The 25,717-nt window shown below is 41.6% G+C and overlaps 1 protein-coding gene across 4 annotated transcripts in view; it reads left to right on the top strand.

Moving 5' to 3' along the window:
- The first annotated feature begins 2,036 nt into the window (after nucleotides 1-2,036).
- Nucleotides 2,037-25,717, top strand: part of SATB1 (SATB homeobox 1) — a 92,037-nt gene continuing 68,356 nt past the window's right edge. The window contains exons 1-2 of one of the 4 annotated variants that reach the window (XM_064704606.1): nucleotides 2,037-2,452; nucleotides 23,964-24,199. In XM_064704606.1, coding sequence (XP_064560676.1) covers nucleotides 23,989-24,199 — 211 coding nt within the window. In that variant the 5' untranslated portion in view covers nucleotides 2,037-2,452; nucleotides 23,964-23,988. Of the gene's footprint in view, nucleotides 2,453-20,630; nucleotides 21,122-21,403; nucleotides 21,448-23,963; nucleotides 24,200-25,717 lie in introns of those variants that run through there. The other 3 variants (XM_064704605.1, XM_064704608.1, XM_064704607.1) reach the window with 3 other exon arrangements.

Here is a 25,717-nt window from a genome sequence, read left to right as displayed (position 1 = left end):
TCCAGTTCTGGATCTGGTCTCAAATCCATGTGTAGCCTCAGGCAAATGTGTTAATTTTCCTGTTTCAGTTTCCCTGCCTTTAAAGTGGGGATAACGTGACTAACCCAAATAGCTTAGCTGCAATTTGTAGCAATGAGTAACTTGATTATTAGATTTCTGAGACATGAAACATGATTATTATTAGGGCTTACTGACCAGCCAGTCAGAAATGTGATACAAATAAAGGAGATGGGTCTTTGACAATAGAAGGATGTAGGTTAGTCAGTCAGTCAGTCAGTCAGAGTAGCTCTGCAAGGAGGCAACTCTAGGGAGTGGAGAGTTGGACCTATAAAAGAGAGAATGTTCCCTTTGTACTGATCTCCTATTTATTACCCCATGGTATCAAAAGACCATAAAAAGCTAAGTCCTCTCTGAGAAATGAATAGGTCCAAAGCACTACAACAAATCAGCTGCAGGCAAATAAATTTTTATCTGTGTAAGTGAGCTCAATGTTATTTTCTAGTGGAAATGTCAGAATTGATTAAAGACCTAGCATTTCTATTTAAAATGAGAGAGTAGGGGATGATACGTTTTAAACTGAGAAAAAGTCAGAGGACTGATAACATGGATAAAGGAGTGAATTAATTTCTGGTGTTGTTGAAGCAATTTGGTATTCAACATATTGAGTCCAAATTTGCACCACTGTACCTAGTATAAATAGTAGTGCCTTTTAATAACTGTGACAAAAATACTCTCCCCACTGGCAAGGTCAATATTATTAATTGCTATTCCTATTATTAACCTTTGGGCTTGTGTATCCTCCATGGATTAATGATTATTCAATAACTGAGCTACAAGGTTAACTTACTAATAGCAATTAATAGAAGGACATACTGCTGGCTAACTAGGAAAAGCAATGACAAATCAACTTCTTGGCCTTGGTCTTGTTTCATGCAAAGGTGCCTACGGGAATTGTACCTGTCAGCTCCCAAAGCTGAAAGAGAAAATCTGCCTCAAAGTCGAGACAAATAAAAACGGAGATCGGGCTGACATCCGGGGTCCCCTCTTTCGTCAGTTTCCTAGGGAATAAGAAACAGCCTCAGCTTTCAGGGAAACCTGCGTTCATTGCCAGGGTCATTCTCCAGGAACTCCACTTCCAAATCCTGCATCAGCGAAGAGGGGAAAGAAGGTCTTAAAAATAGAAAAAAGAGAGAAAAGTACTTCCCCTAGGAGAAGTTTCATGAATAAAGGCAATTCTCAGACAGCGTTACGGAGGAGCACGTGGTGCCAGGTGAAACACCGGGCAGGAGGACCACAGCGATCCCGGCCCGACGGGGCAGCGGAGCTGCCGGCAGGCAGAGGCCTCCGGGGGATGCTGCCCGCTCCGGGCATCCCCAGCCCGCGGAGACCCAGCGCGGTAGCGGAGCTGCTCTCCCTCGGCCACCCCAAATCGCGGGTGGCCGCGGAGCGCTGCCTGCCCGAAAGGGGCTGCCGCCGGCGCTCCGGGAGCAGCGGCGCGGGGCGGCCAGAGGGCGCGGGGACAGCTGTGGAAATAAAGGAGCGGGGGAAGGATGGAGAGAAGGGGGAAGAGGGGGGCGGGGGCGCGGTGCCGGGGAAGGCAATGCGGGGACGGTGGATGGTTTCGACCCGAGTTCTGGGGGGAAGGGGGGCACGGCAGGCATGGACACACACACACCACCATGCCCCGGCACTTCCACCAAGTCAGCCCCACCGCCCCGCGGGGCCGGGAGCAGCCGGAGGGAAGGAGCCGCCGCGCACACACACACACACAGACACACAGACACACGCCACCGCTGCGCTCCAGCCGCCGCTCGCTTCTCCCCCCCTCCCACCGCCGCCGCGCAGGCAGGAGGCAGCGGGCGCGGAGCAGAGCGGGCGGCGCAGGGCTCGGAGACCCCGGCCCCGGTCGGACCGGCCTCAGCGGCCGCGCTGCCCCGACGGCACCGCCGCCCCCTCCCCGGGGGCAGCGCGCACCTCCCCGCCTGGAGGGGCCGTGCGAGGAGGCAGCGGGAGGGGGGAGCGCGGGCACACACACACACACACACTCACAAATACACACACACACGCAGGCACACCCGCACAGACACACGCAGGCAGAGGCAGGGCTGCCCCACGCCGGTACCTTGCTGCCCTGGTGTTTTCCGTCCGGGCTCCTCCTTGCTGAGGCAGCTCGGGAGCGGAGCCGAGCGGGCGGGTGCGTGTGCGTGTGTGTGTGTGCGTGCGTGCATGCGTGTGCCTCTGTGTGTGTCTGTGTGTGTGTGTGTGTGTGTGTGCGAGAGCGAGCGAGAGAGAGAGAGAGACTCTCCCCCCTCCCCCTCCTCCTCCTCGCTCTCCTTCCTTTAAACGCCCACTCCTGATGGGTGAAAAGACAACTTGAACTTCAGTGCAATTAACTTCGCCGGCGCCTCGGAAGCCGGAGGTGTCGCCGGCCTCGCCCGCCGCGCTCCCATGAGTGAGTCGGTCCCGCTCCTTCGGCGTCTCTCCTCGGGGACGTGGGGGACGGGGGGGGGACAGAGCCGTGCCGGGGGCACCCGCAGCGGCGATTTACCCGGCCGTGCCGGCCCGGGAGGGCGGGCGGGAGGGAGGCGCGGGGCGGGTGGCTGCGCTCGGCGCTGCCGCTGCCGGAGCCTCCCGGCCGGCACGGGCTCACACCTGCCGCCGCGCCGCTGCCGGTCGCCGGCCCCGCTCCGCTCTGCTCCGCTCCCTCGCCCGCCGCCGGCACGGGGGGAGCGGGGGGAGGTGGGGGTGGGGGCAGAGGGAAAAAACCCCAAAGTTTGGCAAAGTTCTTACCCAGCGCCGCGCGCCTCCCGGCAGCGGCGGGCGCGGGGCGGCGGCGCCCCCGACGGCGCGGGGCGAAGCGGCGGGGCCGGGGGTCGCGGGCAGGGGGATGGGGGCGCGGGGCTTGCTCGGGCGGCCGAGCTGCGGCGGCTGCCCCAGCCGGGGGCGCGCCCGTGGCGCTAGGTGGCACGGCCCCCCCGCCCGCCCGCGGCGCGACCCGGCGCTGCCGCTGTCGCGGGGAGCAGTGCCAGGGGCTGGTCTCTGTGCTCCAGGATTTACTTTTCCTTTTTCCGCTCCGTCTCCGAACCCGCCACCCGAGGTTTTGCTAAATGCTCGCCCCTTTGTCGCCGTGTCCGCCGGCTGCCCGGGGGAGCGCTCCTGACAGGCACCTGCCCGACCCGGAGTTTCCCTCTGCCAGTCTCCAGCTTTTTCTGACTGCGGGAGAAACTTCACTACACTCTAAGTTTTCTGAAACACTTTGCACCAGCTCCTAAGCTGAAATAAGTTTAAACTGAGGAAAGCTCTTCGCTGGTTTTAGTCCGTGCAAATGAGCGCAGCGCTTCTGAGAAAATAATTCACAAATTCAGATGCAGAGACTCCAGGGCGTGTGATCTGGAGGTGCCCTTTCATTCTGGTCCGTGCTACTTGGGTGGGAGTTAGCAGCGGCCCCTTATTTCTACTTTATATTATTTTGGTACAGTGCATTCATATATTTGTCTGCTGTAGTCTGCTGGCAAACATTAGCATTCAAGCTTACATTTTTGACAAATGTGCAGACAGGAATAGCATGAATAGGCATCTTAAATATTAACAACCTAAGCATCTGTTGTGAAACAAATTTAATATATTTACTCTGTTTTTCTCACATTGTTAGGAAAGGTTACAATAAGTGTAAAATTTCAGCTGTAGTTAGCACAAGGAATGCTTGGATATTTCACTATCTGTTCAAGCATTTAACACAATCACCAGATAGAAATGTGTCAAATCAGGCGCACTATTCAAAAACAACTTGAAACTGTAAGCGTAGAGTGTATAGACATGAATATAGCATGTTCTCTGCAATTTCTATCTTCTAATTACTCTTCAGCACGATTTGTAGAATTTGAGAATGCTCTTTCCAGTCCTGTACTCCTATATGCTCTTAGATATGGTTATACCTACACACACTCATTTTCTAATTCACTTTCTATTTGAGATTGTTATTGGTATTATCTTGCTTTTCGAGTTGAAGCAATAGTTTTGTGAGGAAATGTGAAATAACACAGAGTAGGTAAAAAAATGAGCAGGCAGAAAATGCAATGTGTTCACATATAAGCATGCGTCGGAACAGATAGTGCACAAACAAGGCAATAGAAAAGAAATTAAAATCCTTGGCTAGTATGCTATGTATGCCCACTCTTCAGAACAGCTAGTGGAAAAGAAACAACTGACTCCAAGGAATTCCTCTGTCCCTGCAATAAAACTGTTCAGAGTAGAAAAGAGCACAGAAGAGCAAAGCCTCCAAAAAGGCTGTAGAGTTATTTCAGGAATCAGTGCATTCCTTCCCTTTTTCCCACAAGTTCAAATATGTAATAAATAAGTCCTTTGTATGCAAAATAGTTTACTGGAACAAAAAATATTTAAATGAAATGCTTTTTGTGCATGAATTTTGAAAAACTGGCCATTTCCTTTTTATATTCTTTGTTCTTGATACTTTAAATAGCAAAGTAACTCTCGCAGTTTCCCCTCTCATGCTATTTTAGCGACTCGTGTGAATCCTAACCTGCTGCTGAGCTCCCGAGAAAGCAGTGTGAAGCAGAGTCGATCTGTAAGTCACTGATGGGACACGGTGCTTTGGCAGTGTCAGAGCAGAGAGAGGCTGCCACGCCAGCCCCAGCTCGCACAGGAGCAGGGCACCTCTGGTTTGCAGCACAGGCCCAGCGGGTCAGCACACCTGCCCTGTGTGGCTGTGCTTCCCAAGGCAGCGCCAGCCCTGCTGCAGCCCTGCCAGCATCCCACAGGCACCAACCACCACGCTCAGCCCGGCTGGGGACGTGGGCACATCCACCCCAGCAGCACTAAAACCTCTTCAGAGAGGTTTCTCTACAGCAAATGCTTCTCCCACGTTACAGGTTTGGGATAGAGAGGGCTTTACATGTGTGCAACTGCCATTTAGATGATAATCAGTTGAAGTCTGGTGTTCTTCTTAAAAAAAAAGACCAACAAAAAACCCCACCAAACCTCTTAAATGTATCAACTACTTGATTTTTCAAAGTACTGTTACCTTTTTAATGCCACCTAATTTTTTTTAGTCTAAGTATTGTCAGAGGAATTTGAAGTAATTCCTTAGGTTTCCAGCTGTATTTGAAAAAAATTAAGAAGATTACTTTATTAATAAAATAGCTCATAATATATAGAAAAATACATTAAAGTAGATTTCTGAATTAAAACTGGAGGAAATATGACTTCTGAAATGTTTTAGTCATATTTCTAGGAACTATGGTATTTTAACATAGACTCTAGTGAAGCATTTTATTGCCTTCTTGTATATAACTGCCATTGCTCTCTCTAGATATATTTAATATATATCCAGTGAAGCCACAAACTTTCCTTCTACAACAGTTTAAACACATCTGGAACATTTTACTTTCTTATAATTTATGTTAATAGATGTAGAGTGTATATACAATCTTCTCAGACATCATTGCTTTTTCCAAAGGGGAATTTTTTTACTTTCAGTCAGGGAATATATTTATAAGAACAAAATAACTCAAAGTATAGGCAATTCTATATATCATTTTATTTTCTGTTATATTAGGTTGATTATATAAAGCTTTCATTTAGAGCGATGGGATGATGAAATTACAGAGGAGTGATTGGCTTTTGTTTTTTTAAATGGTTCAACTTGAGGGCTGCAAAAATGAATGTTTTTTGTAAAGTTCTTTGAGTGCATAATATTTTTCATAGAATTCTGACAAATTAATTTAATAGAAAAGCCACAAGTCTCTTAGCCAGGTAAAATGGAAGTTCTGTTTTTGCCGTTATAGGCATCAGGCTTCAGTAACCTGCTGCTCTTGTGGAATGAACACTTTCTACTTAAAGCTATCATGCACCTACTGTTTATTTACGCTGCATTAAACTGACAGCACGGCAATCAGAGGAAAAAATATGACTTACTTTCCTGAAGTAAACACCAGTTTATAGGTTAGTGCCTGTATTTATATTCCTGTCGCCACTAAATAATGGCTGTCTCCATTTTAATATCTACCTGTGGTGTTACCCAGGGCAGCTGGCTCTTCCTTGTTTAAAACAAGCAAAAAAAAGGAAGGTGGGGGTGAGGAAGAGAATAAAGTTTTGTTATCATTCCACTCTAAGAGGAACTTAATAGAAAAGTGATTCAGTATTCCTTTCTGTGGCAAGCCGAAGCCAGTTTTAAAGACATAGTATTCAGTTTTACTTGGTGTAATTGAATTGCATCTCAAACAGGGAAAACAGAATTCCTTAACAGTATTTGTCTATCCAAGACACTGTAATTGTATATTCAGGCAATGGCAGATTAAGGGCAGAAGCATTTTATTAATAACTGAAAGCACATATGTGTGTGTGATGAAAAATGTTCTGCAAATCTGTCACTATGCAATCAAGTGCATTTTTTAAACTTTAGTTGTCACAAAGTTGCTACTGATTCTAAAAAAAAAAAAAAAAAAAAAAAAGAAAAAAAGAAAGAAGTAAAACAGTTTGACGGTTAAAGAGTAACTTACAGTTCTTACTGCCTGCTATACGGAAATTTTGTAACTTTGTAAAGTCAGTCTCAGAAAGCCCTGTTGATGTTACTTTTAATCTTGGAGTGATGAGTCCAAGTAGCCGGCATTTGAACTGAAGATAACTGCAGTCAGAATAACTCACAGTTTGTAAAAAGCTTCTCTAAATTCTCTGTTGAAGGACTCCATTAATGACTTTTACCTGAGAGGTTAATTCCTCCCTCAGATTCTCAAAGTATTATACTTAACACTAAGTTGGCTTGTTGGTCAGTTCCCTTGGCTGTGGTATCATGAACTCTCAACAGCCCTGACCACAACTTGTAACTGTTACTTCCAAGAGGATATACTACGATGTTCCCTTCAAAAATGCTGGTGGTTTTGAACATTTGCCATCCTGTGGCATCTAAGTTTACCACAGTTATCGCCAACACTTCATTACATAATGGGTATCCATTCTATTGCTTTGCAAATGTCAGCTTTCTCATGGCTTCTGCACAGCATTGCTCTCAGTACCTTTGTCTTGGTAGAGATTAATTTTAACGAGACTTGCCAGCACTGATCTTGTACATGTGTTCTGATCTGGTTCTTGGGTCCCGTACTAGTTGTAACCTACTCCTAATCTGCTTTATCTGGTGCTGTGTACTAGGAATGGCATAGTAATAGTAGAGTACAGTAGTAGAGTGTAGTAACATACCTCAGGCACTGTCTGAATTCTAAATATTTCCTTTTAAACTTGCTGAGCCTGACTTTGCTCCCATGCACACTGGTGTGTCACTGCAGAGCTTGGTTTTCACCGTTCCTGTAGAGGATCAGTGTTAGGTGTTCAGATGGGCTGAGGGACACACTAACACTCGGTATTTGTGGCAAGGTCCACCTTTCAGCTATTTATTTAGAACACCAACGCACAGCAATCTCTTTGGAGCTTGATTCCCCTGTGAAACACTGTGCATTTGCTGGGACTGGGAGCGTAAGACTTGTTTCCAGCGGAGTGCAGGCTAGCTGCTGTCTCTGAGCTGCTGTACAGCACTGCTGGTGACACCTCTGCACAGCTGTATGCTGACAGAAGTCAGCTCTCGCTACCTCGTGCTTTGCTGCTGTGAGCTGTGGGTGAGAGAGGCAGAGGAGCCTGCTGGCTTGCACATGGGCCTCGGTCACCCCAGCTGCACCTGGGTGCAGAACATCAGGATGGGCCACGTCTGTCAGCTGCGCTGGCCTTACATAACTTCCAGGGACTATCTGCTCTATCTCTTTCCCGTGGCGCATTATGACATGATATGACCTGAGGAGATGAGGGAGGTGCTTTAAACCTCAAGTGCATCTTGTCTTCCCGGGATCCTGCTCTGACAGGATTTATTTGGCCAGCAGCAATCATTTGTGGGTCGTTGCACTTGCTGCTTGCTAGACGAAGTGGTGATACACTCAGACCACCTGTGCTTGGAGGACTGTCTCATCATCTTTTCTGGTGTCTTGACTCCTGGTTCTGGTTTTAGCTCTGAAAAAAAAAAAAAAGTGTAATTTTGGGTTAATAACTGTCCATGCCATTTTTGTCATCTTCAATTGCTGTAATACTGATTTTGAAAATGCTCAGCACATAACTTCATGTGAAGGAAAAGGAAGCTGCAGCACACTATCCTTTTATAAATGCAGCCTTAATATGCTCCTGATTTATTTACCCAGCTATAAAATTAGTAGTAAATGTGTTTCATAGAACAGTGAAGGATTAAGTAATTCTTTATATTTGTAAATTAGTCCTAGAGTGGAAAACATTTTTAGCAGAAGTGCCAAGAATTGCTGCTCTGAACTCAAATCCACATGCAAAAGTATGAGAAAGGTATTTCCTTTTCAGTAACTGCACTTAGAATATGTGTCTGGTCATAATAGCCAGGTAATTAAAAACATTTTCAATGAAAAGGAGGGAAGTTCTAACATCATACACACCCTATATTCCTGCTTCTTTTACATTAAATAAAAGACAGAAAAGAGAGGAGGGGAAAGACAGTGAGAGAGAGCGTGCGTGCACGCAGGGTCTCAGAAGGACCAAAGGCAAAAAATGAAGTTGGGAGGAATTCCAGATTGAGTTTTAAAATGCTTATAATCAAAGATTAAATTAATATTTTTGTGGAGAGCAGTATTAGAAAGATTTTAAATCATTAGCGCTTTTCATCATAGGTGGGCTTTCTTGATAAATGTAAGAAGTCTCAAGAATAATTAAAGGCATCTTAAAACTTTAAAATGACAGTTTTAGCTTCTAAGGATTCATTGTAATGTAATAATACTGTATGCTTTTTAGTGTTACTTCTGCACTAGACATTTAATTACAGTCTTTGTGAGACATGTTATCTGTATAGTAACCAGTGCATAAAAAGAATGATATTTACTTTTACATACAAGCTCTTGCTTGCCAGCTTTCTTTTTAAGATTATAGATTAAGATCTCCAATCCAGAATGTTCATGACTTCAATGAAAACAACTTAATTTGACACAATTTTGGGGAGGAATGGAGCATTGATTGTAATAGTACTGCTTCTCTAGTCACACTTTTGCAATAATGCGTGAACTGCTGTTTAGCAGTGGGTTTTTTCGGTACAAGGGCCCAAACTCAGCATTCTTTTCTTATTCAAAGGGTAGATTTTAGAATATCAAATGAAAAAGCATATCTAATTTTTATATTGAAAAGTAAGATTAAAAAAACTTCTAAGCATAGTATGGTAGGTTTTTCACAGGTACAGTTTATTGCTGAGAGGAAATTTGGAGCTTGCTTTTGCTACATCGTATATTGACTATTGTCTGAAACATACACTGGATAATATGAATTTAGGGGGTTCATAGCTTGGTCCACCCATTGCTGTGAAAAAGTGAGTACATTTGCAAAAAGGTGCATAAAATTAGGGGGTTTTTTGATAAGTTTCCAGATTCCCCTAACTGTGGAAAGTGCTCCTTGACATAGTGAACTTCCCACAGTTCCCAGGTTCTGCACTGCTGTCATTGCAGGATGAGGCATGAGGGAAAAGAAACCGCATCCAGCTGTTTTAAAGCAGAGCTTCTCAGTCGATAATGTCTACGATACATCTTCTTTTAGGTCTTGTCTCTCACTTCTTACCTAGCAGTCCTGTGCAGGAATGGTATGATATAGGTTTTGAGCCCCTAGTTTCGGTATGCTTTGTAAGAAAATCTCACAGTAAAGTCAATCAGTCAAAATCAATCTCTGTCCCATTGACTGTATTTTATTGACTTTCTTTTTCTTTCTTTCTTCACTTGACTCACTGAATACCATAATAATTTTTGCCATTCCTGATGACTTTCATTATAATCTTTTCAAGACAATTTTATGGCATGTTTGCATTTGAAACTTGTGATTCCACTACTTTATTTGGGCTGCAAGCCCTACAAGTAACCGACTTCTGCATTGCCGCATAAAATGACAATTAGGATACTCATAGGTGTAGTTATTGTTTTCTAAGCATTCCAGAAGAATTTTATGGATACCATGCAGGAGAATTGAACCAGTAGAATTTCTTTATATGTTTGGCAGGATGACAGATATGCCGTAAGAAGCATTATACTGTCTGATAAATTGCATTACCAAGCACTATTTCTTATAGGTTCTGTCTCTTTAAAAATGCAGTCTCCTCTATTTGCCCTATTAATTGTTGATATGTTGCCATCCACGAGACAAAAATTAGAGCTGTAATTAAATAATCATGTGATGCTCCTTAGTGCCAGTGAGAGCAAACTCATTTTTCCAGGCCCTGATGGTCACTGATTATTGTATTACTACTGGCTTGCTTTATTTTTTTTTAATGGCTCTATATTGCTGCGTTACCTAACCACTGCCCTTCTTTTCAAAATTAAAGGAATTGAAGAACATTAAGTCACTTAATTGGCCAGTAGTCTGTGGGGATACAAAGTAGTCATACCTTCTCTGCTTTTTGGTCACTCAATTGGTTCTACTGGGAGAACTACATCAGTGGTGTGGTTGTGTGCCATTTAATTTACACTGGTGTTTTGGCTGGGATGGATGCATATAGGGAATGCCAGGAGAATTACAAAAGGAGCAGGGTATTAAAATTCAGAAATGATTAAAATTGAAATAAAAGGATGCTGCTGCTTTGCCAGTACTCTGGCAGTCATAATGACACATAGAGATTAGTTTCCACCTTCATCTTTTCCTTCTTTCTCATTTCCTCTTGTTTATTGTTGACACATTTTCCTTATGTCTCTGCTTCTCAGCGCTTTTTTTCACTGTTACATATTCCTACTTTTTCTCTTTCCTTAAGCATGGAGAAGCTTACTTAACCTTATTATAACAATAACAGAATAGGTTATTAATATTTAATATGCACATGATTAAAATTTCTCTCTTAAACATAGGTCAGCTCTATTATTAACTGACATGTTATTTTTCATTAAAAATTTTTATTCTGCCCTTACGGTTTCTCAAACACCCTTTACTTTGGTGGTGATTTAACACATAATGTTTAGAAAACTGTGTTAGGCTAGTGAAAAAAAAGAACTTACCAGTCATGGATAATCAATTATGCATGAATTCAGATATAACAGATGGAAACTGGTGAGTTAAAGTTTCTCTTTAGCTTCGTGATTTTTTTGTTTTGTTTTTGTGACACCTGTCTCTTATGTATAGATAAACATCTAACATAGCATACTGCTTTTCATGCATCTTTGTGTTTTTTGCTTTTTGGGTTTGGTTTTTTTTTTTTTCTTTTTGGTTTTGTTGGTGTGGCATAAACTTATTTTCCCCTGTTTATAACTTACTATTTTTAATTTGTTTGTCTGTGAGCATTTCTATACTGCCTGCCTTTTCTAGGGCTGTAGTGTCCTGTGATGAAGCAAGCATTTAATCTTCTAATAAACTACACAATGTAATTTGACCTTAAAATTGTGTCAGCACGATATTTTAAATTATAGGAGTTCATTTTTGCCTTCAGCTGCTCATGGACTATAGTGTTATGACATTAAAGCAACAGGGTAGACTGCGGCTGGGCATATATATTCATATATGCATATATGTACATTCTTGTGATTGTGATACTTATATAGGCGTTCCCTCCAAAGGCATTAATTAAATTTCTTTCAATCAGTTGACAATGAAGTAGATTGCTTTACTACTTTTTATTAAAAAGTTCGGTATGGACTGAGAACAGTACATCTTTTGGTCATGGAAAAAATTTTACGGAACTAAATCAAGCAAAAATGACAATAACTCTTTTGATATGCCCATAGCAATGACCACTTGGTATTAAGTAAATGAAGATCTGAATATGTTTTCTTTTTCCTTTTATACAAAAGTATTTAAAAGAGTTTTAAGCATGAACTTAGATGTGAGATGTGTTTCTGTGTAGTTCATTCGTGGCAGCATATTGAGCGATTCTTGTATTTGAAGGTGTTTGAAAAATATGGGGGTAAGTTGATTTGGATGTTCTTTTTCTACAACTGTAACAATTTGGAGCATTTCTTCACCTGGCCCCATCCACTTTGGAAGTGGCACATTTGAAGATGTGGTGCAGAGAGGTTTTCCATCTGTATATCCATAAAGGAAAAATGAATTGAGAGGATGTACTGCATCTTTCATGAGCAGAATATTCCAAAACTTCTCATTTTATCAAGATTTGTGAAGGAAAAATCTAATACAGGAAGCAGTTTGTAGTATAACCTGCCAGAAGCAAATTACAGAGAAGACATCTTTCCTCAGATATTTTTTGTATTTAACACAAGAACTAACTTTTTACACACCTGTTAACGGCATTTCCTTCATGTGTTTTCATGAGTATAAATTACTATAACAAATATTAACCAAATTTTGCCCTAAAAATACTGTATTCTAGTGAGTTTCCAGCTGCTGCTCTCCATCTCACTTTGTTTCCATTGTAGCCACTTAGTAGGAAATCTTGAAACACAGTTGCTTTAAGAAAATATATACATCAAATACTTAAATATATGTTTGTTAATTTCTCTCTTTGTGTGCGTGTGTTTGGTTTTGGGTTTTTTGCGTTTTTGTTGGTTTTTTTCTAAATCAGAACAAGTATGTTTAACATTTTGAAGTTATTTGGTTTTGCTTTATGTTGTTTGCATTAAACTAAGCATACTCTGACACATGTATAAGTGACCTTTATCTTAGTGACACTACATATGCTAAACCTTTTTTAGTTAGCACCTGGTAATATTAACAAGTATCTTTTTCCTTAAAAGAGCAGTGAATATTAACAGCTAATTGCTCCTGAAAAGAACTAAAAAACTCATTCATTTCATCTTTGTTACTGTGGAATCATCGGAGTTTGAGATTGGAAGGAGCCCTAGAAGAAAATGTTAATTTGGCCAAAACCACCAACTTTCATTTTGTTTTACACGAAAACCACACATTTTGCATGTATTTCATGTACAGTGAATATTGACTCCTGACAAGTTTGGCCGTAATTAGATGCACAGTTTTACTTACAAGGTTTTGAACCGTAGAAAAAGTGCAGCAGAACATGTGCAGAGTTCTGAGTTAATGAAACTGGAAACAGGACATTTCATGTGGTTTGGTGTTTCATAATGAAAGTTTGACATAGTTCAATTCATCAATCAGTTCTAACCATTTCCTTCGACTTAAAACTCTTCCATGTTTTCAGTTTGTGTCACTAGATTTTTAGCTGTATCACCAGGTCAGTGACAGAGATGATTCTTCTGTTGGTGTTGGTGAAGAATCCCTATGTAAGAACTCACCATGGTTTGAGCTCTACAGCACGAACATCTAAGTCTACATAATAATATTTGAATCATCCTCTGTAGGGATAAGTGCAACAGTCTACCATAATGCACAGCTTTGCTTGGGCTGTGTGAAATTCATCCCTACCCAGAATTGTTGGATCAAATTTCTGTATTTGTAAAAGCATACTAACTGGGATAGAAGCACAGTGGTTGGAAGTGAGGGAAAATGAGTCACAAAATGGAAAAAAAAAGCAGAACCAGTCAAAAAATCGCAAACAACATTGAAAAACACTTAGGAGATAACTTGCTGTAACTTTCCTTTTAACAAGTAAAAATAACAGGAACTGTGGCTTTCTCTGTCCAGGGATCATGATTTACATACTCTTAAATTAATAGAGCTTCTCTTCAGACACATCCCTAAAATAACCACTTATCAACTGACTCTTTTAGGTAACAATTATATGCCCATCTCATGCCTAGGAGTTATCTAGTGCTGTGATGATGAGGGAGCAGGAACTACTTTTTTTTCATCTCTCAGTGTCCCACATTAAGCATCTTCACATGAAAGACCTAAAAATTATACCTCTGGGTACAAAGCTGTGAAATTAGTGACCTGCTGAAGATACATTTATGACATGGGAAACTTGACTGATCCTAAGATGCCAACTTTCCTCCTTTCTTCAAGCTGCCTAATTGCATAAAATATTATTATATAAAGCTTTATTGCATTTTTTAATTTGTTCTTTTTTGTGGAAGTAGTTGGCTGTAGTTGCCACATGGAAATTAAAAGCATGACTCATCAAGGTCCTTGTCTCGTGTTAAGGATGGAAGAGAATATGGTCTTCAAAATGCTTTTTTTAAAGTTGAAGCTTTTTATTTGAAGTGGTTCTAAAGTCCACAGTCATAAAACATACTGGCTTATATTAAATGACATAGAGGTAGTGTTTGTGGGAGTTTATGTCCTACTATTGATAGCAAAAAGTGAACTCAGTTTGTCGACATAGCAGGCAAGAGACTGTGAACTTACAGAGTAAGAATTATGTGATTAACCACTAATATTGATTGCTCTGATCTTTTATGGGAAAGTGGGCACCTCTCTATTACAATTTTAAGCAGCTAAGATTTCTTGTGGCAACCAGGGGTGAAAGACTCACTATTCTCGTTAGCGCTCTTGTTCACCCTTCTCTACATCATGCCAAACAGATTAGTTGGATTTTACTCCGTAATTTTCTTCCAGCATTTTGCCTCTCTGTGACTCACCAAGGGGTGAACTGAAATAACTGTTGGGGCCACATCTGCAGAAGTATGTATTTACTTCAGTAGCACAAGCATCTTAGTCAAAATAGACATACAGCTACGAAATGACTTTCACAAAATGGTGCAGTACTTTGACTAAAAGTAACTTGTTTTATCCATAATCACATTTTGCATATTCTTATTCAACTCCGTTTTAAAAAAAGATTCCGTGATTGAAGTACATTGCTGATAATATTTGCAGGAGTAAACGAGCCTCGTCACAGAGGCAATCAATAGGGAGATGTCTGTTTGTATATGATTTTACATATCTGCAAGCTAGCTGAGACATCCGGCTAAAAAATGCTGCACCATGGGACACTGTGTAGATATCTGATACTTCCCAGGAGCCTTGGGGTCTGTAAACTAATGAATGCACTACATGTAGCCATATATGTAGGTTTTTCACCTCTGACAAATATGGTAAGGATAATTTACTTCACTTAATAACCAATTAAGTGCAGTTCAATACAGCTGACTATCGTAAGTTAAATATTCATTTTACGTAACTGTTTCAGGACATGGTGTGTGAGAGAACACAAACGAGCAGAAATTGCTCATGCAAAATGTGAGAGGGGACGACAGCTTGTGTGTGATGCCTTTCAGTGCTATGAATTTCATTTCATAGCACTTTTGCTTTTTGACAGGCATCCTATCCAGGCTGGGGCAGGTTGCAGTCAAAAAAATCTAGGTTGGTATGTAACTTTTGAGTTCAGCGTGGGGGATGTCGCAGAATGCTGTGATTCACATTGGTGTGCATTGGATTCTTGGGTCGTATGTAAATTGAGATTGCCGCAGCCAAGTTGGTTGAAGCTTTTGAGCGGTGTCAGGCACCTATTGTTGTTCAGGGCAAAGTGAAGGGGAAGTTGGTTTGTGGAGACTGAAAAGCAACTTTAGTCCGAGGTGCAAAACTTGCCGCGTTGGCACAGCAGCGGTGATGTGCTGAGGTTTGCACAGGTAGATGTGGGAAAGGCCTGTGGGGTGCATCCTTCCCCCTCAGCCACAGCTCTGTTTAACCCATGGGGCAAGTAGGCACGAGCCTCTGGGGCGTCACCCACCTCCCGGCCACAGATGTTTGCCTCCAGAAAGCTACGGAATGGCACTGCCATTGCCCTGCTGCCCAGCAGTACCACTACCCATAGATGTGCGCCTGTCACACCTTGCAGTGGGGGAAATGCATTCAAATTCCCACTGAAGAGAATTGTCCTGCTCTCCCGCCGCTGCTGCACAGCTCTGCATCACCTCCAGCACGGGATGGTGCTCACAGTTTGCCCAAAGGGCTGCAGCATTGTCAGAAGTACATATGTGTAAAAGCCAATCAGCCTCTGATCTCCCCAAAGAAATCTGATAAAAGAGAATACACAGCCATGCTGGTTTTGCTCTGCTGCCAGGTCATTTCTGTTTGCATTGCACAACAGCCAAGCCTCAAGATTTGGGCCCATATTTCCTAATTTATTTTGAACAAGAAAATATTGGAACAGAGACCTTAGGAGGCACTGAGGCAGCATGCCACACTGGAGAATTTGTTTTGCTTTGCAGCTACTGAGACTGCTGCTCGAGAGTTAATTCACCATGGGGTTGAAAATACGTGGCCCAACTTTTTAAATATTTGTCTTATTTCAAAATATGCTTGGGCAAAATTCATTTATATATAATAAAAACAGTACAACAACTTTATTAAGGATTAATAACCTTTATTAAGCATATATTTGCCTGCTGTACGTTGACTAGAAGCTATGAAAAATGTGATGTTACTATTGCCGCGTGTTTAAATGATTGCCTGCATATGTATCCATGACAATATCTATTCATCTTCTGTTCTTTATATATGTTTTTATTATAAATATCTTTATTCTAGCTGAACATTTTAATATCAAAGTTGACACAGTGAAGTGCAAATTGGAATAGGTCAAATGAAAATCAGATATCTGTATCTTGAATTATTTCCAAGTAGTTCGGTATTGATAAGAGATATCTGATTGTTGTCTGTCAAGATGTAGCAGCCTTCAGTAATTCGTGCTTTCTAGTCAAAGCAAGGGTTTCACGCTCAGCTTTCCAAGTCTGTAGTAAATACTTTACCAGGCATAAGTGGTGTATGGGAATTAGATTAATCCATGTGGTAGAGAGTTTATAAGGTTTAGTGCATATATGCAATTTCAAGAAGAGAGTTCTTTTCCATAATCATTTATCTCAAGCATAGGAAGCATATGCACAATTATATAATTAACAGAATATTTGTTTGTCAGTGTTTGGTTATGTGCGTAATAATATCATTATTAGGCCTTCTGTGCTCCTGTATTATCAGATTGTTATCTCCCTGCTCCTTTAATTCACCATCTCTGCTTTTTAGATTAATCACTTTGTTTTAATCCAAACATTGTGTTGTTTTGGTTTGTCTTTTTTTTTTAACCAGGAACAGAATGATTTGTGAACACCAAAGCAAAAGTTATTTTAGAAGATTGTAATCTTTTGTTGTTGTTATTTGGTTTTGTTATTGTCATATCTGGTAATCATTTTTATAAGGTGGTATTTTAGTCCCAAATCTTGTTCCAGATCATATTTGCTCTATTCTAATCAGCTCTGCATCTCTTGAATTATCTTCAGTGTCCTTATCCTCCATCATACTGCAGGCAGCATACTGCCAGCTGAAACTCTCACAGTCTTCATGATTTTCTTCTTTAGTGGCCAGTCCTGCTTACTGCTGAAGTTTAAGTTTACCTTATTAGGCTTTTCTGAAAAGGTTGAAAAAATAGTACATTGAGATTTTCCATTGTGCCCACAAAGTTTGAATTAAACTAGTTAATACAGTTTTCCTCCAAATATTCAAATGTATTGGGAAATACATATATATATATATATATTTTATCTTTTTTTTTAAGAGGGACTGATTGATACTCTATCCTGTTGAAAAAAAGATTGGTTTCTAAACAAACAACCCGCTAGACAGTTACCCCTTGATCATATGTTATGGAAGATGTCATCTACATTTCCCCTTGTTTTTCTTTGCGAAACATGTTTCTTTGGTTTTGGGTTTTGGTTTTTATTTTTCCTTTTCAGCAGTCTCGGTAATGATCTTAGTAAGCCTTTTCAAGACATACAACATAGGTACAACTTTTCATGTTTCATACATATGCCACCTCCACTTATTCTGCTTTGAATAATAGTATTATGTAACAGTGTATTCATTTTCCAGCCTTGCATTTCTTTGCTTCTGAGATTATAATCTATTTTATGCACTGCAGAATATGATAAATATTTCATGCATTTCGCCCTATTACCATTTTCTTTTTCCTGCATGTCCTATATGCTGTTTGTGCTTATTTTAGTAAACATCAATGTGATTCTTTACCTTGTCTTGATGCATTCCTCTTTTTTAATAATAAGTAGTATATGCGTAGTGCAAAATTTTCTCTTTATAGAATTAATGATTTTCCTTTTCTGTGTTCAGAGGCCATACTATTTTGTGTATTACAGGACTGGTATTAGCCTTCTCACTCACCTACTTTTGCTGCTGCCTCATGTTTGTGTTTTGTTGTTGCTTTGTTGTCGGTTGTTTTAAAGTTACTGCCCTAAACATTTTGGTTATATACCTGTCTATGCAGTAATTCATGTTTTCTTTGGTCGATGATGCAACTTTCCCTTTAGACATAGTCTATTCAAACACTATGCATTTTATCAATAAAGAAGTTTAATTTTTCCCTTATCTCGCAGCTTGTACAAACTTGTTGCTTTCAAGTTTGTCTAGTTGGGTTACTTTCTTCCAAGTGCATGATGGGAACAAGCCCTGTCTGTCTCGCAGTTACTTATTTTGTCAATACTTTACCACCTTTTAGCTTTCACCTTTCAGGGATGGCTTTCGGTCCCGCGCTGTGGACTTGACACAGGGGCAGTTCTGTGGCGTGGGGATGTGGCATGTGGCCGTCCCGAGCCCGGAGCGGTGTATCGCTCTCACGCACGGTGCGCTGCAGCTCGCTCTGGCTGGCCGCGGCGCCCAGCGGAGCCACCACAGCCGCGGTGGATGATGCCCTCCGCGGAACGAGACCGGTTTCACTCAGCCTCGGCCGCCTTTCAGAACCGCGGCTGGTGCTGTTCTTTCACCCCCGTCGGTATCGAAGGCGAGGGGAGGGAAGGAGAAACTTCTTTCCCCCACATGGGCCGCTGGCCCCCCGAGGCCGCCCCCGCGGCGCGTCCCCACCTGCGGGCCCTGGGGGGCCGCCGCCACTGTGCACCTGCCCGGTGCGGCCCGCGCAGGCTCCGCGCCGAGGGGCGGGGGCTGCGACAGCGCGGCGCACCCGGCAGCGCCGGCAGGATATTGTTCAGCCTTCACCCCCGCCCCTCTTCCTCCTGCTGCTGCGGGTGCTGCTGCTGTGCCCCCATGCCCGTTCCCCCGGCTCGCCCCCTCCGCCGCAGGCCCCATCTGCCGGGGGGGCGCGCTGTGGCGCGGAGCGGGGCGGCGCGGAGCGGGCATTGTGCGCGGCGCAGGCAGGGCCGCCTCACCCGTACCCAGCGAGCTGCAAATTCGTGCGCGCCCGGAAGCCGCACGCCCTCTTCCCCCGGCCCCCCCGCTCACCTACCGCCGCCGGCGGCCGCCCCCCCGGCCCGGCCCGGCCCGGCCTGGCCCGGCGCCCCCTCCCCGCTCCTCGCTGCGGTCCCCCTCTGCCACCGCACTTCTGCCGACCCCCTCCCCCTTCCCCGGCCTCCCCTCCCCCACGCCTCTCTCCTTCACCACCACCTCCTCCTCCTCATCCTCCTCCTCCTCTGCCACTTTCTCTCTCTCTCCCAGGACGCGTCGGATGATCCGGGGCCGCTGGGGAAGGGCTCCGGGCAGCAGCAGGGAGGCTGCGTCCTCCTCCCGTCTCCGGCTGTGGAAAAAAAAAAAAAAAAAAAAAAAAAAAGCCGGTGGCCTCGGTGTTATTTTGTATTAAAATGAGGAGGAGGAAGAAGAAGCAGCGGCAGCAGCGGCAGCGAGCGGTAGCGGAGAGGAGGAGAGGAGGCTGTGAGCAGGGGACGGCGGCGGCAGCAGCAGGAGGAGGAGGAGTAGTGATGAGTCAACTAATAATTTAATGGGGACAGAAACAGAGAGGGAGAGAGAGAGGAGGGGGGGGAGCAGAGCAGAGCGAGGCAGCTCCGTCCGGGGACACACACACATACACACACACATATCCATGTAACATCCAGCAACAACCACCAAACCGGCCTAAATAACAACCATACCCAGCCAGCCAGGGGAAACGAGAATTAAAAAAAAAAAAAAAAAGAGAAAAAAGACAAAATACAAAGCCTACCATTATTATTCTTTTTCAATTGTTACTGGGGTTTTTTTGCTGGCTTGGTTTTTGTTGTTGTTGGCTTTTTGCAACCTATTTTATATTTTTTACCCCTTCTTGCGAGTAACTCTTCTCGGAGTTCCCAGATTTTCTTTTTTTTTTTTTTCTTTGCAGAAGCAGAACCAGTTTTTTGTTGGTGGTTTTCTTTTTCCTTTTTTTTTTTTTTTTTTAGTTTTTTTTTTTCCTAATAGGTTCGGGGTTTTTTAAAAATTATAATTTCTCCCGGTGTTGGACTCGGAGGGAGTGAAACCTCGTCACTTTTTTGTAGTGGTGGTGGTGTGCCTTGTTGTGTGTTTCCTTCCTCCCCTCTGTTCTTTTTCTCTCCTCCTCTCGCTCCCTCTCTCCCCCCGTCACTCGCACAACAGCCCCCGGTAAATGAGAGGAGACAGGTCCTCTCTGCCTTTTTTTTCTTCCTTTTTTTTTTTTTTTTTTTTTTTTTTTTTTCCCTCCCCGGACCGCAGAGGCGAGATTAAAAGTGGCATTTTAGTGCCTTTTCCTGCAATTTTCTCTCCACTTTTTTTTTTCTCTTTTTATCTCCAGTAGCGATCTCTGGGGCTGAGGTTTCCGCAGAAAGTTTGGGGGCTGTTACGGTGTATATTTTTGCGGAGGGGGAGGGGAGCGGGCTCCTTCTGTGTGTGCTGCTCCTCTGGGTGCCTATTGGAGAATAATAGTGTAAGTGACAACCTAGAAGTAGACTTTCTGCTCTTCACACTGGATAGAAAAGCTGCCTTTTTTTTTCTTTGCTTTTTTTTTTTAATAACCCCCTTTCTCACTTGATCCTTTATGCATTGGTTTTATTTTTGAAAGGATAGCTAGACTTAAATCACCCTCCACCTTAATTTAAACCTGCTACTTATTTTAAAATTATTATTATTATTATTAATTCCTCATTTTGAGCGTTACACTTGTCTGATCAATTTGATCTGCAGCTCTGTCTTCCGTTGCTAAACCTCGAAAACTGGCTCTCTCAAAAGATATTTAATCTCTATTTTTTTTTTTTGTCCATTGCCATTTTTGCTCATGGCTACTCTGTTTCTCGCTATCTGTTTTTGCCCCTCCTCGCCTAGAGGAAAATAGCAACAAGAAAAAAAAGAAAAAAAAAAAGAGAATATTAGGGGAAGTAGTCCTCAGGTCTGCTGCCCCCCCCCCCCACCCCCCTTCAGAAAGGGGGGGACCTAAAAACATCAGTCTTGAACTTCTTCCTCTTCAAGAGCTCGGGCTGCAAAGGAAACCTCCTTTGTTTTTGTTATTTATATGCTGTCAAGTTTTGAAGTGGTGAGTTTCGGGTCGGTTTTGCTAATTTCACTCAGAAAACTGCAGTGTTTCTCTTTCTAGATAAGTACTTTGCTTCTTTGTCTCTTTAAAAGGTCACAGGGAAAGCTTGGCCTGGATTGTGAGAGCCATATGGAACGGATAAGTGCGGAGCCTCTCTCAAATGTGATTATGGGTTTTTATGGGGGAGGGAGGGAAGAGGAGGGGAAAGGCATGGGGAGGGGGCTGATTCAGGAGGAGAGAAAGAAATAATATAATACCGGCAGCGTTACATCGCGACAAAAGGAGATACGGCACCGACTCTCATTCAGAAATTGCGCGGTGTGCCTGTACGTGTACGCTGGCTCCGGGAAACTGTGCCTTGAAATTGTGCTCTTAGTGATCTGTGATGAAAACTTGTAGTTGTGAAAGATGCCTAAATGCGAAACCCGGGGAAACTCCTGGCCTGGAACCGGCGGAGATGATAGGTCTTTCCTGCCACCCTCTCCCTGGGCAGGCCATGCTGGTTGTTGCTCATCACTATTCCAAACTGAGGTTTCAGTGAACTTTAGCCTTGGGCATGGAGTTTAAATGAGTAAATTAGGTGTTTTATGTGCATGTAATTTTGCTTTGTAACATAAAGCTTTTTACAAGATGACTAAGCGGTGAAAGGATGCCGATGGGTGGGTATTCTCAGGCCAAGCGAAAATGACCCATTTGGTGTTTTGGTTGCAGTCAGTGTATTAACTAAGTGGCGATCTATCACTTTTATTCACTGTACATGATGTAGTGCGATTCTGACTCATGATGACTAGATACTTTTTGTAGCAAAGAACCTTCCTGCCTTAGAGTACTTCTGAAGTTGCCAAAAGTGATTAGGAATTTCTTGTTCGAAGCTTTTTTTGTGTGTGTTTTCTTTTACTCTTCCCCCCCCAACACCCCTTTTTTTTCTTTTTTTCTTTTTTTTTTTTTTTTGTTAATCCTCTTTTTCTTGAGATAGACCAGTCTCAGAATAGCAGCCCTATGGTCTGTTAGTGTTATAAGAAACATCGGAAGATGTTAACAGTTTAAGTCTGTAATTCTTTGCTTAGGTTACACTTAGCACAGTTTAAAAAATTCTTTTTGAAAAGTGGCTAAAATAGGCATGTTTACTGCTAATGAGACGCATGACCTAAAACAGATGGGATAAAGATGAATAGTGAACCTTAGCTTGTCACCTAACAGCATAAGGAAAAATAATGATTGTCTGAACTTCATCTATTTGGTTGTATTCTTGAGGTTGCTTGTAAAGGTTCGAGTTAATACATTGCTTTTTTCTTCACCGTATCGGGAAAAACAGCGTGATGTTCAAACAAGAAAAAGATAGTCTGCAAAATTATCACTGGCATGTATACTAGTGACATAGAACTGCATATATATAAAGATTCCAAGATATTTAGGCTCTAGTAACTTGGCTATGAAATGTGCAGAAAATGTATTGAATTATTAGGCAACTGAAAGAAAAGTAGCAATTATCCGATTCACACCAGTCTTTCTAAATGTGACTTCCCCAGTATTACTATTTGTACTTGCTAATGTAAATACTGGTTCAAAGATTAATGTCTGTTGACCTGTCCTTAGTGATTATATTATTTATATTTATATATATAACATAATTGTCTGTATAGTTATACCTTTTCCTGTCAGGGAAAGGTAGATAAAATACCTAACAATCACAACAGTATTGATTAGTGAAATCATAACCAGAAAGATGCCTTTGCTCTCAGCAAGCTTTTTTAATATAGTTGAAAAACAGGTACTGATGAGTGGCAAAAATCCTTAAAACTTACTCTGTTATGTTGTAGGCTTGGGAGATTTTTAGTGGTTTGACTGTAATTGTTATTCATGGACAGAGGTTTCAGAAGTTTAAAAAAAGGGAAGTACAAGCATGCTAATATATACCTTTTCTTAATTTGCTATTGAAATTCTGTTTTTTTGGTTTCAAATAGCTGTGTCAGCATCACTCAGGTTTTGGGGTTTTTTTTGTATTTAAGGGCATCAAAAGTACTGTAGAAATTGTGGAGGATTTTTCCCCAGCTTTATGTTTGATGAGAAACTACTCCGTTATTTATCTTAATTGAATAAACTACTTTGTTTAACACTTGAAGCTTAATATCTGAAAAATTGCATGTTTTGAACCTTGCAAAAGTTGATAAACTCTGTATAATATTGGTTAGGAAAATCAAAAGCAATCCTCTCCCACCACTGCTTTCTGAAGTTAAATGTCAAATTCTTTTCTAACTTCTATTTTTAAGGGGGAGAGGAATTGTAAATGGAAATAGTCTACATCTCTAATAAATCTGTTGCTTCTTCAACTTAAGTTTTAACAATCTCTCTATTTTTGCTTGTCCATTTTATAATCAAATAGATCAAGAATTTTTTCATTAGAATCTTTCTCTCTCCCTCCACAACAAAAACATCCGCGAATAATAACAAACCTTTCTGTGAGATTTGTAACAATACCTGTCTTGGAGCGCACACCTTGACAATCATCATCACTTATATGGGTTGTAGACTCTCTCAGTTTTAGTAGAATATCTCCAAAGATTTTTTAAATTTTTTTTAAGAAGTACTCTGGTTGGCTTTTAAAAAAACATTCCATTATATTATGATACAATCTCTCTGTAAACTGGGGTATGAGGTAATTTTTGAAAAACAAGTTTGTTTCTTTAAAAAAAAACATTTATTTCTAGTTAAAATAGTTATCTATTCTTCTTTATGAGCTTGTGATACATATATATCTGTCTCTGTACATGTGCAGGCTGTGTACGTATACATATGCGCACACGTGTACAACATATATATTTTTTTTTTTTAATCATGGCAGGTGATCTTTAGAGGCGGGACTGAGTATGGATCATTTGAACGAGGCAACTCAGGGGAAAGAACATTCAGAAATGTCTAACAATGTAAGCGATCCGAAGGGTCCACCAGCCAAAATTGCGCGCTTGGAACAGAATGGGAGCCCATTAGGAAGAGGAAGACTTGGAAGTACAGGAACTAAAATGCAAGGAGTGCCTTTAAAACACTCTGGACACCTGATGAAAACTAATATTAGAAAAGGTAACGCTTTTGATAATTCTGCATTAGAGAAATATGATTTATAATATTTGGGGGGGAAGCATACTTTTGCAGACTTAACTTCATTTATATTTCAGAATTAAAATCTCCATTCTAAAATACTATATATTCCCAATTCTGATATAAATCACTTTTGGGAAATGTAAGGTTCCTTCTTGGGTGGAGCATCTTGCTTTTCAGGGTGGAGTCTGATTTTTGTTAAGGTAAAGGCTAGCTACTGTGATTAAAGGAAATTCTTACATTGAAATATAAGTAATTTGGTGCGTTAATTCTTTGAGTAAGCGCTGGGCTAAGAAACGCAAAAATATGTAAGAGTAAATAATGAACCCCCCAAAAAAATTCTTCGCCTTTCCTCCTAATGATGGTCCTATGATTGGAAGGGCAGCAGTATTTCCATAACAGTTGCAAGTTGGTTTAAAGGAGAGAGTGTAAATCTTTAGGTATCACATTGGAAAAGTCATTTATGATGTCAATCTTCGCAGTTTATTTTCTTAAGTACAATTCATTATTGAACAATGAACAACTTGGGTGTCATATTTTTCAGTGGCTGGTTTGCTGTAATTAGACATTTACACAAGGAAAAGGCACATTTAGAATCGTTGATGTTTGTATATGGATGGCTTTTGTTTGCATTGAAAATACTTTTAATGGACAATAATATGCAAATTTTACTTATCAAAATTTGTAAGTCTTTTTGACCATGTCCTGCAGGCTTGTTAATTTAAATTGAAATATGCTGCATGTAATTTGGCATATATCTTAAAACAGCCTCTACTTTTCCTAGTATAATCAGTTATGTTTATAATCCAGATTTTTCTTGTATTTGCTAAGCAAAGTGCAAAATGCAACCAAGACTATTAAACGCACAAAGTTTAGAAGGCAGAGGAATTTCATTGTGTCTGATGCATAACATTTATCGTACAATCATTTATTTTTTCCTCGGTTTGGCGAAAACAAAGAATATATTGATCCTGAAATGAACAGACACAGCAGTCCGTATTGTTAGATCTTTATCTATTAAAAATGGAAAAACAGCACTTCAGCAAATTCTTTGGCCTCTGCTCATGATTACCCTATTTATTGATTGTTTGCCAAGAATGTATGCATCTTAAGAAAGCCAGGGTAAGAGCATTAAAAATATAATTTATTACGGCTTTTCAAGCAGAGTGCATTAACATTGTACAGTGAAGCAGTGGAGCTGTATAAAAAGGACTTTCTGACGCCTGCAAACATATAAGTTCCATAAATTCCTAAATAGGAGATTTCAGCTGTCTCTGGTATTATGTGATATTTGCACAGCAAACTTTAATGCCAGGACAGTTTTAGACAAGGATTCTACAGACTTCAGTGCTCCTTATGGCAGACGTGCTGTTTACACAGACTCGTAAACCTTCAGCAAAAGCTCTAACACTGCCTTCAGGTTTAAATCATGCTGTATTTTTAGCAGGGAGCGCTGACCAATGCTCTCCCCTTTAATACTAGAAGGTTATGAAGTTGCTG

Source organism: Zonotrichia leucophrys, chromosome 2 (assembly GCF_028769735.1).
Source record: "Zonotrichia leucophrys gambelii isolate GWCS_2022_RI chromosome 2, RI_Zleu_2.0, whole genome shotgun sequence".
NCBI lineage: Eukaryota > Metazoa > Chordata > Aves > Passeriformes > Passerellidae > Zonotrichia > Zonotrichia leucophrys.
Note: the sequence above shows the minus strand (reverse complement) of the source record. Positions and strands in the feature narration are given on the sequence as shown.